This window comes from Drosophila albomicans, chromosome X (genome assembly GCF_009650485.2).
Source record: "Drosophila albomicans strain 15112-1751.03 chromosome X, ASM965048v2, whole genome shotgun sequence".
NCBI classification, from domain to species: Eukaryota; Metazoa; Arthropoda; class Insecta; order Diptera; family Drosophilidae; genus Drosophila; species Drosophila albomicans.
In genome coordinates this window covers 23,075,725-23,090,203 of record NC_047627.2, presented here as the reverse complement: position 1 = coordinate 23,090,203, position 14,479 = coordinate 23,075,725, and the positions used below count along the sequence as shown (strand labels likewise).

Sequence of the window (14,479 nt, the reverse complement as noted above, 5' to 3'; positions counted from 1 at the left end):
CAATACAATATAAAGACGTTGAAGACAAAGTAAATGCAAAGACGAGGACGACGACGAAAACGAAGACTGAACAGCAGATTGAGACTAAGATGGACAGCGAAAGCGAACTAATTACAGCGAAAGGCTGCAACAGAGAGAGATAGAGTGAGAGAGATAGAGAAAGAGAGGGAGGGAGAGATGTTGAAGTAGCGGAGCGCACTTAAGTATGCTATTAAAAATTGTGTAATGCCAAGTTAATTGCTAACAAACAAGGTTTTGCTATACGCTGACTGTCTCTCACCTTTCTCACTCTCTCTCTCTCTCTCTCTCTCTCTCTCTCTTTCACTCCTTCTCCCTCTCTCCCCTTTCCCCTTCTGAGGTTGCCTTTTTTCGGCATGTGTGTAATAATTAAGGTAAACAAACGCGCTTACCACACACACACACATTCCCAGCACATAAATTGCGCACATTCCTCCGGAGTGTGAATGTTTTGAATGGGGCAATGAGAAGGGGCGAAGTTGGAAGTGGAGACGTGACACTACAAATGCCCAGTGCCACTTACAGGTGAGAGAATACCGAGTATACTCTGCCGCAAACTGATGGCTACACTTGCCAAAATAGTCGACTAACAAGCAATTAAGAATTGCATAGCATGACAATTACTAATACGACGAGAAAAGTTCAAGAAAAATTCTTTGCTGAAAAAGTAAAAAGATTTAAATTTAAATTAGGAAATTCAATTTAAACAGGAAATAGGAAATTAGTAGAATATAACGGAAAATATTTAAAATATACCGAATGATGTGTATTAAATAATGCCAAAATGTAATATTTGGTATATTTTAGGGTATTGATATTCAGCAAAATTTTAAAAATATACCGAAGCTTATATACAGTAAAAATACTAAAATATGCCAATGGTTATATTTCTCAGTATTCTTATTAAAACATACCGAAGATTATGTTTGGTATATTTCAGTATTTCCTAAAGTATACCAAATAGTACATAGCAAAATCCAAAAATATATTCCAAATGTTATATGTGGTATATTTTTGGTATATATTTAGTGTAATATATTTAGTAATGAAAATATATTTAAGTTTTTATTTGGTATATTTCAGTATTTTTGAGTGCATTAGGCAGACTAACAGACAGACATGACTATGCTTAATCCAGCTAAAGTTGAAGCTCTGTCGCTCAGTGTAATGCAGACGTGCGCGCAATTTTGGCGCTGACTGTCGTCATCATCATCGTCGTCGCCGTCATCGTTGTCGACGTCGTCATCGTCATCGTCGCCATCGGCTGCCACAATAATGCGCAGTGCTCATTAACGTTATAAAAATAATTGCTGCACACTCTTATTCACTCATTCACTCACTCATTCGCTCACTCATTCACACACACACACACACACACACAGTCGCTTGCTCAGTCTAAGAAGACTGCCAAACGGGATGTGAATTACGGGCCATGTGCTAAATTCCAATTAACTGGCAACTGTGTGTGTGTGTGTGTACGAGTGTGTGTGTGTGTAAGCTACCTCATGCACATGTGTGTGTGTGTGCTTGTGGTGCGCGTGTGTTTGCTGCTGCTTGCCCAACTTGATAATCGTCCGAGATGAAAAATGTGACTGAGGCTGCGGCGCAAACAGAGCAGAAAGACGGGGTGGAGAAAGGGAAGGAGGGGGAAAGTGGGAGGTGGGAGGTGTACCACAACAATATGGCATTTGATTATGCAAATGTAAACCCCCGTCCCCCTCTCCCCTTTCCCTCTTCCACTCTCGCGCTGTGGGCGACGCTGTGGCCCTTGACTTGTTAAATTTGCATAAGTTGTGAGGCTGCTGGCGCCCAAAATTATGCATTACATATGTGCAGTATGTCCCTCCCTTTCTTCCTCCCACTCTCACTCGCTCTTTCGTTTCGGCTAGAAACTCTTAAAAAATACTTTAAGCCTAGACCATCATCATTTGTTTAGCCTTAAAATGTTTTGGCATTTGAACTCTTCCAAAATGTGCTGAAGCAGCCATCTCTCTCTCTCACTCTCTCTCTCTCTCTCTCTCTCTCTCCTTCTCTATCTATCTTTCACGCTTAAGCTTGATAAATTAGTAATAATTAAATGAAAGTGATTGCAACCACAAAGCAGACTCACCTTAACTCCTGCAGCACATTTGCAACAGCAACTCCTCCGCACGTTGAGCGCCACGCATTGTCAGAAACTCCTACGCATGTTGGGCGCCACGCATTACCCGTTTGTTTGGCTGCTTCTTCGTACTTAGCCGTCTCGCTGTTTGTTGTCTTTGTCAGCTGACGCTTTGTTATTGCGTCGCCACCCGTCTAATGGCATGTTTTGATTTCGCTCGCAGTTCACAGTTCACAGTTTTCCCTTTCCTAACTCGACTCTCGGCAATGCAAACATTGCGCGCCACACGTGTGTAGCATAACCTCAGGCGCCGAGACACGCACTTCCACTTCCATGCACACACACTCATATTCGTTTGCTCTCGTATCGCACACGTGACATGGCAAACATTTGACGCAACGTGTTAACAAATTGATTTTCATTCCAAAATATTTGGTGTTCTCCCTAATGTTTCTTTCACTCTTTTCTTTCAGAAATGGCTTTGCTCCTCCCGGCTTCCCTCTCGCACAGCCACAGCCACAACACGAACGAGAGCAGCGAGCTGAGACGCAACTTGCGCACGCGCTATCGCGATTCCTACAAGCACAATCGGGATCATGAGTAAGTAGAAGAATCTTTCTTAGATCGTTTTAAGTTGGGAAACATTTCCACATTTCATTTTCATGCACGATTTAGCTTAAATTCGAATTTGATTTTGATTGTGATTTTGATTTACGATTGGAAAGGTGTTCGGTTTGGCCAAAGCCGCCTTTTATGGCCTTTTGGCATTAGGCTAAGAAAATGGAAGGCGAAAGCGAAGGCGAAACGAACGAAACAAAGTTTTCTCGGTATTAATCCCCAAATTTGCTAGCTGTTGTGTGTTTTATGGCACGCGGCATGCAAACAATTTCATGTTCTAATGCAAAGGAACAACGCGAACGTGAACACGACTCGAACATGGACAACAACAGAAACAACAACAAAAACAACAGCGACTTCAGGCATAAGCGGCAGCAATAAAAATCCATCATAAAAGGCGCATAAAAATTGTATAAAATCCCGCCCTGATTTGACGCGCTGTTAATTTTCCTCCTTCTCTTCCCCTTCCCCTTGCTTCTGATTTTCTTTGTTTCTTTCCTGCTCAAATGGAAATCTTTATGACAGGTTGCTGCCCTAGGAGGCCGACAGACTCCTCCTGAATTCTCAGCCTCCTTCAGCCTTCTCATCTCTTGTTTCCTACTCAATATCGAGCTTAGCCACATTTTGAGACCCCGAGTGTCCTTGATGTCTTCTTTCGACGGTGACGTCCAACAACGAAACTAGACTAGTAAATTCCACTTGAGACTGGACTGCAAGTTCTCTTGTCAAAGTATCGCATTTCCATATGTAAGTTAAATCGAAGGTTAACTTTCGCTATGTTAAATTTATAGGACGAGTATAGTATAGTAAAAGTAATTGACATCCTCATTGATGAGAGGTTTATGCACCTCAGTTATTCATCTCATGAATTGCATCGACGAATCGACGAATTGAATCGACGAGAATGAAATTGAAAGAATTGAGAAACGCCTGAAATTAAAATTATACTCTCATAAGTTCAGACCTTGCTATAATTTAGTACTTAGCTGTCTAGTAAAGATATGTGCCACTTTTCTGCTGCTTCAACTGTATATTATTTATTTCGTTTTCATCCATTTTTAAAAGAAAGTAAATTTTAAGCTAACTAAAAGACTGATCGATAGCTGGGCTCCAACTTGGACTTACCTCTACTAAATGTTTCATCTGTACAATAAGTGTTAACTAGAGATTAACTTATACTTTCGTTCTGATAAGAATTACTTTATTTGACACTTTTCTGCTTATTCAGGTATATTTTATCCTCATTGTCTTTAACTTTAACAAAAAGCAGCTACAATTTAAGATAGCTTAGAGACTATTCGATAGTTGAGCTTCAACTTGAACTTACCTCTGCTATAAGTCTTATCTGTAAGATAAGTGATAACTGAAAGATAACTAAACTAAAACTTAGTTCATTCAATGCCACCTCAAGAAAATCTATTTCTTTTAACACACACTTTATCTGTATGATAAGAGTTAACTAGAGGTTAACTGAGATCAACTTACTTCCCCTTAAAGGGGACGAATTCGATTTCCGTTAGTACTGACTAGAGGTTAACTGAGATAAACTTAGTTCACTCAACTGCATACCCCATTCGTCTGTGCTGTCATTGCAGGGTATGCTGTGGCCAGACAAATCCAAACACAAAGTTCATTGCATGTCGCTGTTCGTTGTACTCGTAAGTACGACTATTACAGCTCCCCATTCCCCTCCCCTTTCTCTCTCTCTCCCTCTGTGGTTGTTCGTTTTTTAGCACACTGCGAGACAATTGTGTATGTGTGTGTTGCTGATTGCGAAAACAGCAACTGTAAATGTAGCTTGGCCCCTTTAGCCACTCGCTACTCCCCTCTCGCCACTCGCCACAAGTCCCTCTCCACTGTCCTCTCGCCACTCGTCTTTCGTCTATATGCCCCACAATAAGTAAACGCACATCAATCACGTGCCACGTAGTCCCAAAAAAAAGCGAAGAAACGACTCTGCTCGGACAGCACATTTGTGAATGTCACCCCCCTCGCCCCTACCCCCCTCTCTTTCGCTCTCTCTCTCTGTCTCCCTCGTCCAGTGTTTTGTCATGTTGTTGCTTTGTGGTTTTGTTATTTCGTTTTCTTTTAAGTGCTTTCGTTGCTCATCAAAAGCCGTTTATTATGATGCGTTTCTCTCCTGACGTTTCTCTCTCTCTCTCTCTCGCTTTCTCTGTCTCTCTCTCTCTCGCTTGTCGTTCACTTGCCTCGAAGTGGGCACGAAATTAAATTAAATCCGCAATTTATTATTTTATGCTTTTTCATTTTGTTTCAATTCGGCGTCGCTTTCTTTTTTTTTGCTCGTCGCGTAATCTTCTTTTCCTCAGAACTCCTGAGCCAAAAACCTCACAAAAATAGCCAGCGATTTATCTATTTGTTGAGTCCCGCTCCCCTCTCTCCTTCTCTCTTCTTTTCGAGGCCGATTTGATGCGTATTTATCGATAACAAGCCCAACGCACGTTCTCCACAGCAAGATTATCAATCAATTTGAATTTTATGTAAAACAAAAAAAGTGAGAGAGATTTCGAAGTTTTCGAATTTGCTGCAAATTGAATTTTGAGTAATAGGAAAATGCTGGAATAGCATAAAACTAATGTAATATTATATTATTATAATAATAATCGATGAGATCAGCAGCAATATAAAAATATATTCATGAAGTAAGGCGAAATCAAAACACATAACAAAAAAAAAACAGAGAAGGCATCGAATGCCCCTGAGTGAAATTTCACTTGTCCAATGATTTGTTAACTAGCAAACTTTTATTGCTTTGAAAGAACGAACGGAAGAAGAAGAGAACACAAATTATGAATTATGTACTCAAATACACGAAGCGAGTAAACAAGCGAGGAACGTTGGTGGAAGAGGAAGAGGAGAAGAAGAGGAAGAGGAATGGGTGTAACAGAGGGCTCGAAAATAAATAAATAAATTACGCAAATAACAAACAAAAGAAAACGCAGCGAGCGCGAAAACAAAGCGAAAGCCAAGACAAAAGGGAGAAAGAGAGAAATAGGGAAAAGGGAAAAAAGAGAAGGGAGAAGGGAAGAAAATAAAAATAATAATTCGCCACAATTTCATTTACATAATGACAGTGTGAAGCGGTTGCTCAGTTCAAGCTGAACCAGAAATTACAAAGGCCAACAGTGACAGACAGAGAGAGAGAGAGAGAGAGGGGGGGAGTGGAAGTGGGAGAGAGAGGGGAAGAGAGAGAGCAAGCTCTCTGTGCGCCAGTCGAGCGAAATTCACACTTTTTAATGCGATAAATTTACAAGGCAGCTGGGAAATCTGCAGTCGACAGGCCTTAAAGTAAAGTAGGCAAGGCGGAGCAGCAAGAGCTTCACCTGCTGTGGGTGCGGTGAGAAGAAGAGGGAGAAAGAGAGGGTGAGGAACAGGAACAGGAAGAGGAAGAGGCGAGGCAAGCGAAGGAGCAGAAGCAGCTTTACCTGCTGTGGGTGAGGCAAGCACCAGACGAAGAGGAGGAGGAAGAGGGAGAAAGGGAGAGGAGAGGTAGAGGTAGAGGTAGAGGTAGAGGGAGAATGGAAGAGTGAGAGGGAGAAAGAGAGAGGGAGAGGCAGGAAGAGGCAGGGAGTCAGCGAGAGCAGGAGAGGGCAACAATAAAACGTTTTAAAGAAAAATCCCCATGAGGATTAGCTTGGACCGCATAAATTTTGTAGGCAGAAGACAGCAGAAGGGCAAGGCGACAGGAAGGAAGGGGGGTAAAGGAGTAGGAAGAAGAAGTAGAAGATGGAGCAGAGGGAAGGCGGGGGAATGGTTGATTGGTAGCCTTTAAGTCATTGCTGTGTTTGTGTTTGTAGCGGGAAATTGAAGACAATAGTCCTGCGAATTGACAGATTTTATGATATGCGCGATTCCCTCTGTGTGTGTGTGTGTGTGTGTGTGTGTGTGTGTGTGTGTCTCATTTGCATAGCAGGTGAAGAAGAAGGCGAAGAAGCAGCAGCAGCCAGGCTGTCTGCCACACATTCAATTGTTACCTGCCACGCGGCGGCAGTTGACAGTTAAATAAAAGCCATAAAAATGCGAAAAAGCTGCTGCTTTATTTTCATTATGCAAGCAAAGGGAAAGCGAAATCCAAAGCCGAAGCTGAAGGAAAACAAAAGCAGGCAGGAAAAACAAAGCCGAGGACGAAAGCGCAGCTGCCTTCGTTTTTATGCCCAGTTGATCTATGTATGTATGTGTGTGTGTGTGTGTGTGTGAGAGTCTGAGCCTTGTTGCTTTGCATACTTTTAGGGGCACTCAAAGTCTGCTTTTCAAATTGAATTATGCACTTAATGGAGCGGGATAAGGCAAAAGCGAAAGCAAGAGCTGAGCCGAAAATTAAGAAAACTGTATAGAGAGTAGAGTAAAGAAAGAGAGCGAGAGGGAAGGAGATAGAAAGAGGGAGACAGAGAAGAAGAGAGGGAGTGAGAGAAGCATAAGAAGCGAGATAGTTTTAAAGCGGCTTAAGACAATAGCGAAAGCAAGAGCTGAGCCGCAAATGAAGAAAACTGTGTAAAGAGCAAGAGTAAAGAGAGTGAGAGAGAGGAAAGGAAAGAGAGAGAGAAAGACAGAGAGGAAGAGACGGAGAGACAAATAGAAAGAGAAAGGAAGCAAAAGTGAGATAGTTTTAAGCTAGTTTAAGACGAGCGAAAAACAACAAACGCAAAGTCTAATGCAAGCAAATGAGAAGTTGAGTAGGCAAAGCGAGAGAGAGAGGGAGACAGAGAGAGAGTGAAATGAAGTGAGAAATGAGTGAAAAATGAGGAAAAGGCAACAATCAAATGAGATTGAGATGGTGTGGAGAAAAGCAAAAGCTTCGATAGGATTAATTAAACTGGATGATGAAAGGCAAAGACAAATTTCAAGCAAGATCTAGATTAGATATAGAATAATCCAAAAAGCGAGAAAGAGAGAGAAGGAGAGAGAGAGAGAAAAAGAGAGAGAGACATAGCAGGGGGACAGGCAAATAAGTTTGTAATCGATTTGCAGTTGATCAGATTGCTATTAAAAGACAATTTGTTGTGCCATCAAGCATACGCCCCGTTGTCCAAATCTCATGCTCTATTTGCACAGCTAATTATAGCCGTATATACGCCCTCTTTACACCCCCCTCACTCCCCCCACCACACCTTGCCACAGTGTCAATATCAATTACATGGCAAGCGAAAGAGCAAAAGAGAGAAAGAAAGAAAATTGACTGAGCGTAATCTATGCATAATATTGTACATGGGCAGGCACATCGAGCAGGCATCGAGCAGCCAAGCAGCCAAGCGAAACTGTCACTGCAAGGAGCCAAGGACTAAGCGGAGAACTGAACGATGAAGCAGCTCTCTCCCCTTGACCCTTGCTTGTGCTGGGCAAATCCGCTTTTTGCATTGACTCAGTCGCCCGAAAGTATGCAACAAGATTTGCGCGCTGCTCAATCATCATTAAAAAGCTGAACGAAGAAGGAGGCAGAGGGACAGAAGAAGAAGAAGAAGCGCCTCTTAACATTTCCCTTTTCAGTCGACTCACTCAAGCGCCACAAAGTGCTTCCTTTTGGCCACAGCCACAGTCCAGGAGTCTTAAACTTGGACTCGTATTCGTATTCGAATTCGTATTCGGAGCCTGTTGCTGAGGCAAATCCAAATTGAGATGTCGCCGCGTCGTTTTCGTTTCGTTTTCGCTTCCGCGCTGCAACTTCAAACTGAAGAAGAAGAAGAAGTAGAAGAAGAGCGACCACAAGCTGTGCGGCAACTTTGTCAAGCAATTATTTGTAGCAGCAGCAAACCAGCCAGTTTATTTTTGTATTACTTTCTTTTATACCCACTGCTAATAGAGTTGAGGGGTATTTTAAGTATGTAACAGGCAGCAGGAGGTATCTCCGACCCTAGTAAGTATATGTATTCTTGATCAGCGTCAGCAGCCGATGCGATATATGTTGCAAAGTCCGTCTGTCCGTCAGTATGCACTAGCGCTATAACAAATAGACGACTTTTGAATGTAGTACTCTATCGATATACCAAGTGCAGCCTTTGGTATATATTAGTATTTTTTGGATGACAATCTGGTATATTTTGTACTAATGTAGTATTCTATCAATATACAGTATATAACATTTGGTATATATTTTTAGTATTTTTGTGGTATATTGATTTGGTATATTTTTAGACTGTTTTAGTTTTGACAGTCTGGTATATTTTGCACTCTATGGCATATTTGGAATGTAGTACTCTATCAATATACCTTTAAGTATTTTTTGTTGTATATTAATTTGGTATATTTTCGAGTGCTTTGATCGAATATGTGGTATATTTTGTCTTCTATGGTATATTTTGAAAGTAGCACTATACCAATATACCAAATATATAATTGGGTACATTTTTAGTATTTTTGTCGTTTTGGTATATATTTTGATATATTTTTAATACTTTTGTGGTATATTAATTTGGTATATTTTCATATTAATACCGCACTATTTGGTTTTATTCAAAATGTGTAACAAATATCTCACAGTCGAGCACACTCAACCGTAGCTTTCTTATTTGTTTTTTTTTATGGTGTTGTGTTTGCCTTTCATATAAACGAGTGCAAATACTTTTTTAAGTGCCTGTGTGGCTGCTGTGTTGTATTGCTGTTGCTGTTGTTGGTGTTGCTGTTGCCTGTCAATGGCAGTCGTAGTGGAAGTCGGAGTCGTAGTCGGCGTGTCACGTTGCCTGCCCTTTGAAGTGGCAAAATATTTGACAAGAAAATGACTTTTCCCGCAGGGGCGAGAGGTCATAGTCGAAGTAGAAGTGTGAGTCGGAGGAGGAGTCGGAGTCAGAGGCCAAATGCCAAATGCCAATTGCCTGAATGTCGACTTTCGACTTAACTAAACACGAACAAGCAAATCCTATGTACTCCCCCCCCCCTCTCCGCACTCTGCCCTCCTTCTGCTGCTCACATGAAGAGTTTCCCCTTTTCTTTTCGCTCAGTATTTTTTATTTTGTGCAACCTTTCAACTTGCTGGCATTTTGTGGCTGTGCAGCTTCTGAGGTCTGTTCAAATATATATTTGCTTATCAATCCACTTATCATTGAGTCCTCGCCGTGTTTATGTTATGACTGACTTTGCAGCTCAGCTCGAAGCTCAACATTCAGCATTCACCAAAAGATTTACCTCAAAATCCAATCTCACAAACAAAGCCAACAACAAATCGAATGGCGAAAGTGTCTGAAGAATTCAGCATGTGAAATCATCTGCTGTCTTTCTATATGTCGATTACCAATCCCAATCAAAATATTAGAAATATGTAAACTAAAAATACGTGATATAATTCAAGCTTGATATTAAAGCAATCTTTTTACAATTTTTCACACTTTTAATGTACAATTAGGTCCAATCTTGATACAAAGACAAGAAAACTGAAATGAAAGCTACTTAAATCCACAACAATTTAAACTTTAAATGCAAAATGAGTAGGAAATTTATAAATTTATTTATTTATTTATTTTTTTTTGTCATGCAGAATTTAATTCTAGACTACAACGAATGAAGTCAGAACTGAACACGGAATACTTATTCGATTTATATTTCTACATTTCAGTTGAATTACTTAAATAACTTTTCAAGTCCCTAAACGAGTTCAAGATTTTAATCACATTTATATAGCCTTCACTTCATTTGTGTATTTTATTGGTACATTCATGGTAAATATAAGGAAAAATATTGTTTTCAATACTCTACTGTCGCTTTCTTATTTGTTAATTTGTTTAATTTATTTACTTATTTCTGATAATAATAGATTCTAACTTGATTCTATTGAAAAATTGTATAGCCAAAGTATTTAAAGACTTCAATTTGATCTTATTTCCTTTTTAAATAGTAGTTATTTCCATAAAATTTGCTCTGTAAATTGACTGTATTTCTGTTTTATTGAATGATATTTAAAAATGGGTGTTGTTTTATTTAAAACAAAACTGTGCAGTATTAATTGTAAAATTCACAAATTTAATATACCACAAAAACACAATAATTATACAAAACGCTATATTTAGAATATCATTAAATTACTACATTCGAAATATAGCAGAGAGGTCAAAATATATCGGATTATCAGTTAAAGCAGCTAAGTAGGCGTAATTTGCCATACAGAATTACTTAATAACTTCCTCAATTTTTATACGATCACAATCAAATTCACAAGAATCGGAAATACTATATTGTTTATTTCTTACTCTTCTGACAACTTCCTCTTAAAGTTGTTCTGCTATTATCATTTCTTACTTATCTCCTTTGATCGAAGAGTCAAATAAATCAAACAGACATTTCACAACTATATCATTTGTCTCTCACATATGAAAATTCTGGAGGATTCGAAAAGTGAAAGTGAGAATTGTTTAAGACAAAATCTAATGCTGGAAAGCAAGTTGTTTTGTTCATTGTCTAGTTTGTAAATTTGTAATTGAAATATTTTCACAATTGTGTTTCTAGTTGTTGTCTTTTATCCTCCTTCTTCTCTTTCCCCTCCTCCATTCAGTTCCCTTCTCTCTTCGCCAGACAGCAAGCGACTTCCACTTGAGTTTAATTATATTTTGCCCCCGTCCGACAAGAGGAACTTTTGTGCATTTGCCTTGTTTATTTTTATTACTTTGTGCGGTGGCTGCTGCCACTTTATTTACATGGAATTTTTTTCAATTTACCTTTATGGCCGAGCAGGCGGAGGCCCAGTCGACGACTTCTGCGAATGTCCTGGCCCAGACTCTGGCCGGCGCCATTCAAGTTAATTAAGTGCTCAGTCTTCCCTTAGACTCCCTCCCTCTCTCTTTCTCTCTCACTCCCTCTCCCTTGCTCTCCCTCTCGCTCTCTCTGTTGTATTGGGGATGCGACGCGTTTGGTTTTTGTGGTCTGACGCCGATTTAGATTTCCGTGGGGCGTCAATTGCATGCAGCTCCAGCTAATTTGGCCCAATGTCTTTCTCTCTCTTTCTCTTTCCCTCTCTATCTCTATCTCTGTCTCTGTCTGGGGTAATTGAGGTGCTCGCTAAGTGGCCAAATATCCGCTGGCTGCTTCTGCTTTTCTGCTGTGATTTCCCAATGCGAATGCGAGTGAATTTTGAGGGCGCATTTGAATTTCCGACGCAATTTCCGCTGTCAACACCTTCTGTCAGATCTGTCAGACACAACATCACACACACACACACTCACACACGCACACTTAAACACACTCAGCCACTTGACTCGTTGACTGAATGTTTGTTGTACTTTGTTTTCGCTTCGTTTTTTGTTGCGCGCTGCGTTTTTTCTATGTTTTGTGTTGCGTTGCGGAAACGGAAATTGTTAGGCTTAATAGACAGTTCGAATTTCCGGTTGACTAGCCCCCCTCTCCATCTCTCTCTCTCTCTCTTCAGTGCTCTTCTTTTGATGTCAACTTCCCGCATTTGTTTTGCCTTCCTTTTGCTTTCACATTCACACACAGAGCTCTGGGCAATCATCATTCCATTTCATCATCATTCTGTTCGCCTTCTTTTCTCTGCTCATTTCCTCATTTCGCTTTCGCCAGTTCATCATCCTCATTTCAACAATATGCACTCCCATCCATTTTACTACAATCAAAGTGAAATCAATTGAATTCAAGCAAAGTTTTTGCTCAATAACCTATTTAATTATATTTTATAGTTATTCAAGGCTGCCCCTTTAATTTATGACAGCTTACTGAATATGTTTCTTGTTGGTATTTACATTTTGTTTAATTTATATAGTTATTCATTTTTATTTAATCACTTAATCTAACAACAACATGAAATTTAGTCTCAGTTATATTTCGCATTTCATTTGAAACTATATTGAATTCAATTTAATTTATTTTTTACTTTTGACTTATTTCAATTTAAATTTCCAACTTATTCAACTCAATTTAATTCAATTATATTACTTCATTTTTCTTTTTCTTTATTCAAATTCAATTTTATACTTATTTCAACATAATTTAATTCAATTATTTTACTTTTTATATTTATGTTCTGTGAAATTCGATCATCATTTTGCATTTTTCAAACTTTTTTCTTACTTCTGACTTATTTCAAGATAATTTAATTCAATTATTTTACTTTTTATATTTATGTTCTGTGAAATTCGATCATCATTTTGCATTTTTCAAATTTTTTTCTTACTTCTGACTTATTTCAATTTCTAACTTATTCAATGCAATTTAATTCAATTAAATTCAATTCAACTATGTATTTTACTTTATTGCTGACTTCTTAGACTCCTTTCATATTTTGGTATATTAATATGGTATATTTTGTACTTCACTGCGTATTTTGAATGTAGTACTATATCGATATATCAAATATAGCTTGCGGTCTATTTTAGTATTTTTTTGGTATATTAAAATCAGACAGTTTTGCCTGACAATCAGGTTTGTTTCATACACTATGGTACATTTTGAATGAATGCCTTCGGCATATTTCAGTATTTTGTTTGGTATATTTATAGAGTATGATATTATTGAAAATGGGTAGCTGGCATCTCAGCTTTCTTACTTGGTTTATACTTTATACTTTCAACTGCTAAGAATTTAAAAACTGAAACTGTTATTTAGCTTTCAAGTTGAAGCAAATCCATATTGCTTAAACCTGTGTATCAACATTATTAATTCGATGGCTGTGCTCTCTTGTGCTTGCAGATACTGCGTCGAGTTCGAGGTGATAAAGGCGTCCAAGGCGTGCCACAAGCTGCCGCCATACAATCTGATGCTGGAAGGTGAGTGAATGGGAAGGGGAAAGGAAAAGGGAGAAGGGAATGTGAATCGAAGGGTCGATCGATAGATGGCGATGAATGTGATTAGAAATGGAGCTGAATCAAATTGCGAATCTCTCTGTCTCTGTTGCCGCAGGCGATCGCATCACAGTGCGCTGTGACCTCGAGGCTCTCATTCAGGACAAGGAGCAGCAGGGAAGCAGCAGCAGCGGAGGAAGAGGCGCCTCCACAATGACAACAACAAGCACGACGACGACGACGACGACAAGTACACACAAGGCACATGGCTATCTGATGGAGGATGGCGGCGAGGATAGCAAGGATATCAGCAGCAGCAGCAGCGGAGGCAACAATAATGACAACGAGGACAATGAGGAGGAACAGCAGCAATTGGAGGAAGACGACAGCGAGGAGGAGGATGCACAGAACATGCTCGAGACGGAAGCGGAAATGGGATTAGGAATGGGAATGGGAATGGGAACTGGAGCGGATGCGGAAACGGAAACGGGAGGCGACAGCGAGAGCAGCAGCAACGAGCAGCAATTGAAGCGCCAACGGCAATCGCATCGTTCTCGTAGCGCGACGTCGACAGCGTCGAAGCGGAGCAGCAACAGCAACAGCAAGAGTGCCACAGTGCCTGCCATGCCACAGTCGTTGCAGTTGCAGCAACAGTTGCCACTCAGCTACCATTGCCGTGGCGAGGGGCTGTCGGGACGCACGACGCGCTGGAGCGCTCTGGCGGCGCCTTCGTGTCGCGGCAAATGGCTGCGCCTGACCATCGGTCCGCCCAAGAAGTGCAACCACGCGCAGTTCATATTCATCTAAGCGAGTGAATGAATACGAGTATGAGTGTATGAGTGTAGGGTATACGCCTAGTCTATGTAGCGAAGAAGAGTTCACAGAGAAAGGAAGAGAGAAGTGGAGTTCGAGTTCGAGTTAGAGCTAGAGTTCGAGCTGGAGTTCGAGCTGGAGTTCGAGTTAGAGTTCGAGTTAGAGTTCGAGCTAGAGTTCGAGCTAGACTTCGAGC

General features: G+C 40.2%; 1 protein-coding gene across 2 annotated transcripts in view; it reads left to right on the top strand.

The window, feature by feature from the left end:
• The window catches only part of LOC117569504 (uncharacterized protein DDB_G0271670), a 99,843-nt gene extending 85,437 nt beyond the window's left edge, over positions 1-14,406 (top strand). For both annotated transcript variants that reach the window (XM_034250730.2, XM_052008683.1), the window contains 3 exons: positions 2,593-2,719; positions 13,379-13,455; positions 13,589-14,406. In XM_034250730.2, coding sequence (XP_034106621.1) covers positions 2,593-2,719; positions 13,379-13,455; positions 13,589-14,277 — 893 coding nt within the window. In that variant the 3' untranslated portion in view covers positions 14,278-14,406. The remainder of the gene's footprint in view (positions 1-2,592; positions 2,720-13,378; positions 13,456-13,588) is intronic.
• The last annotated feature ends 73 nt before the right edge of the window (positions 14,407-14,479 follow it).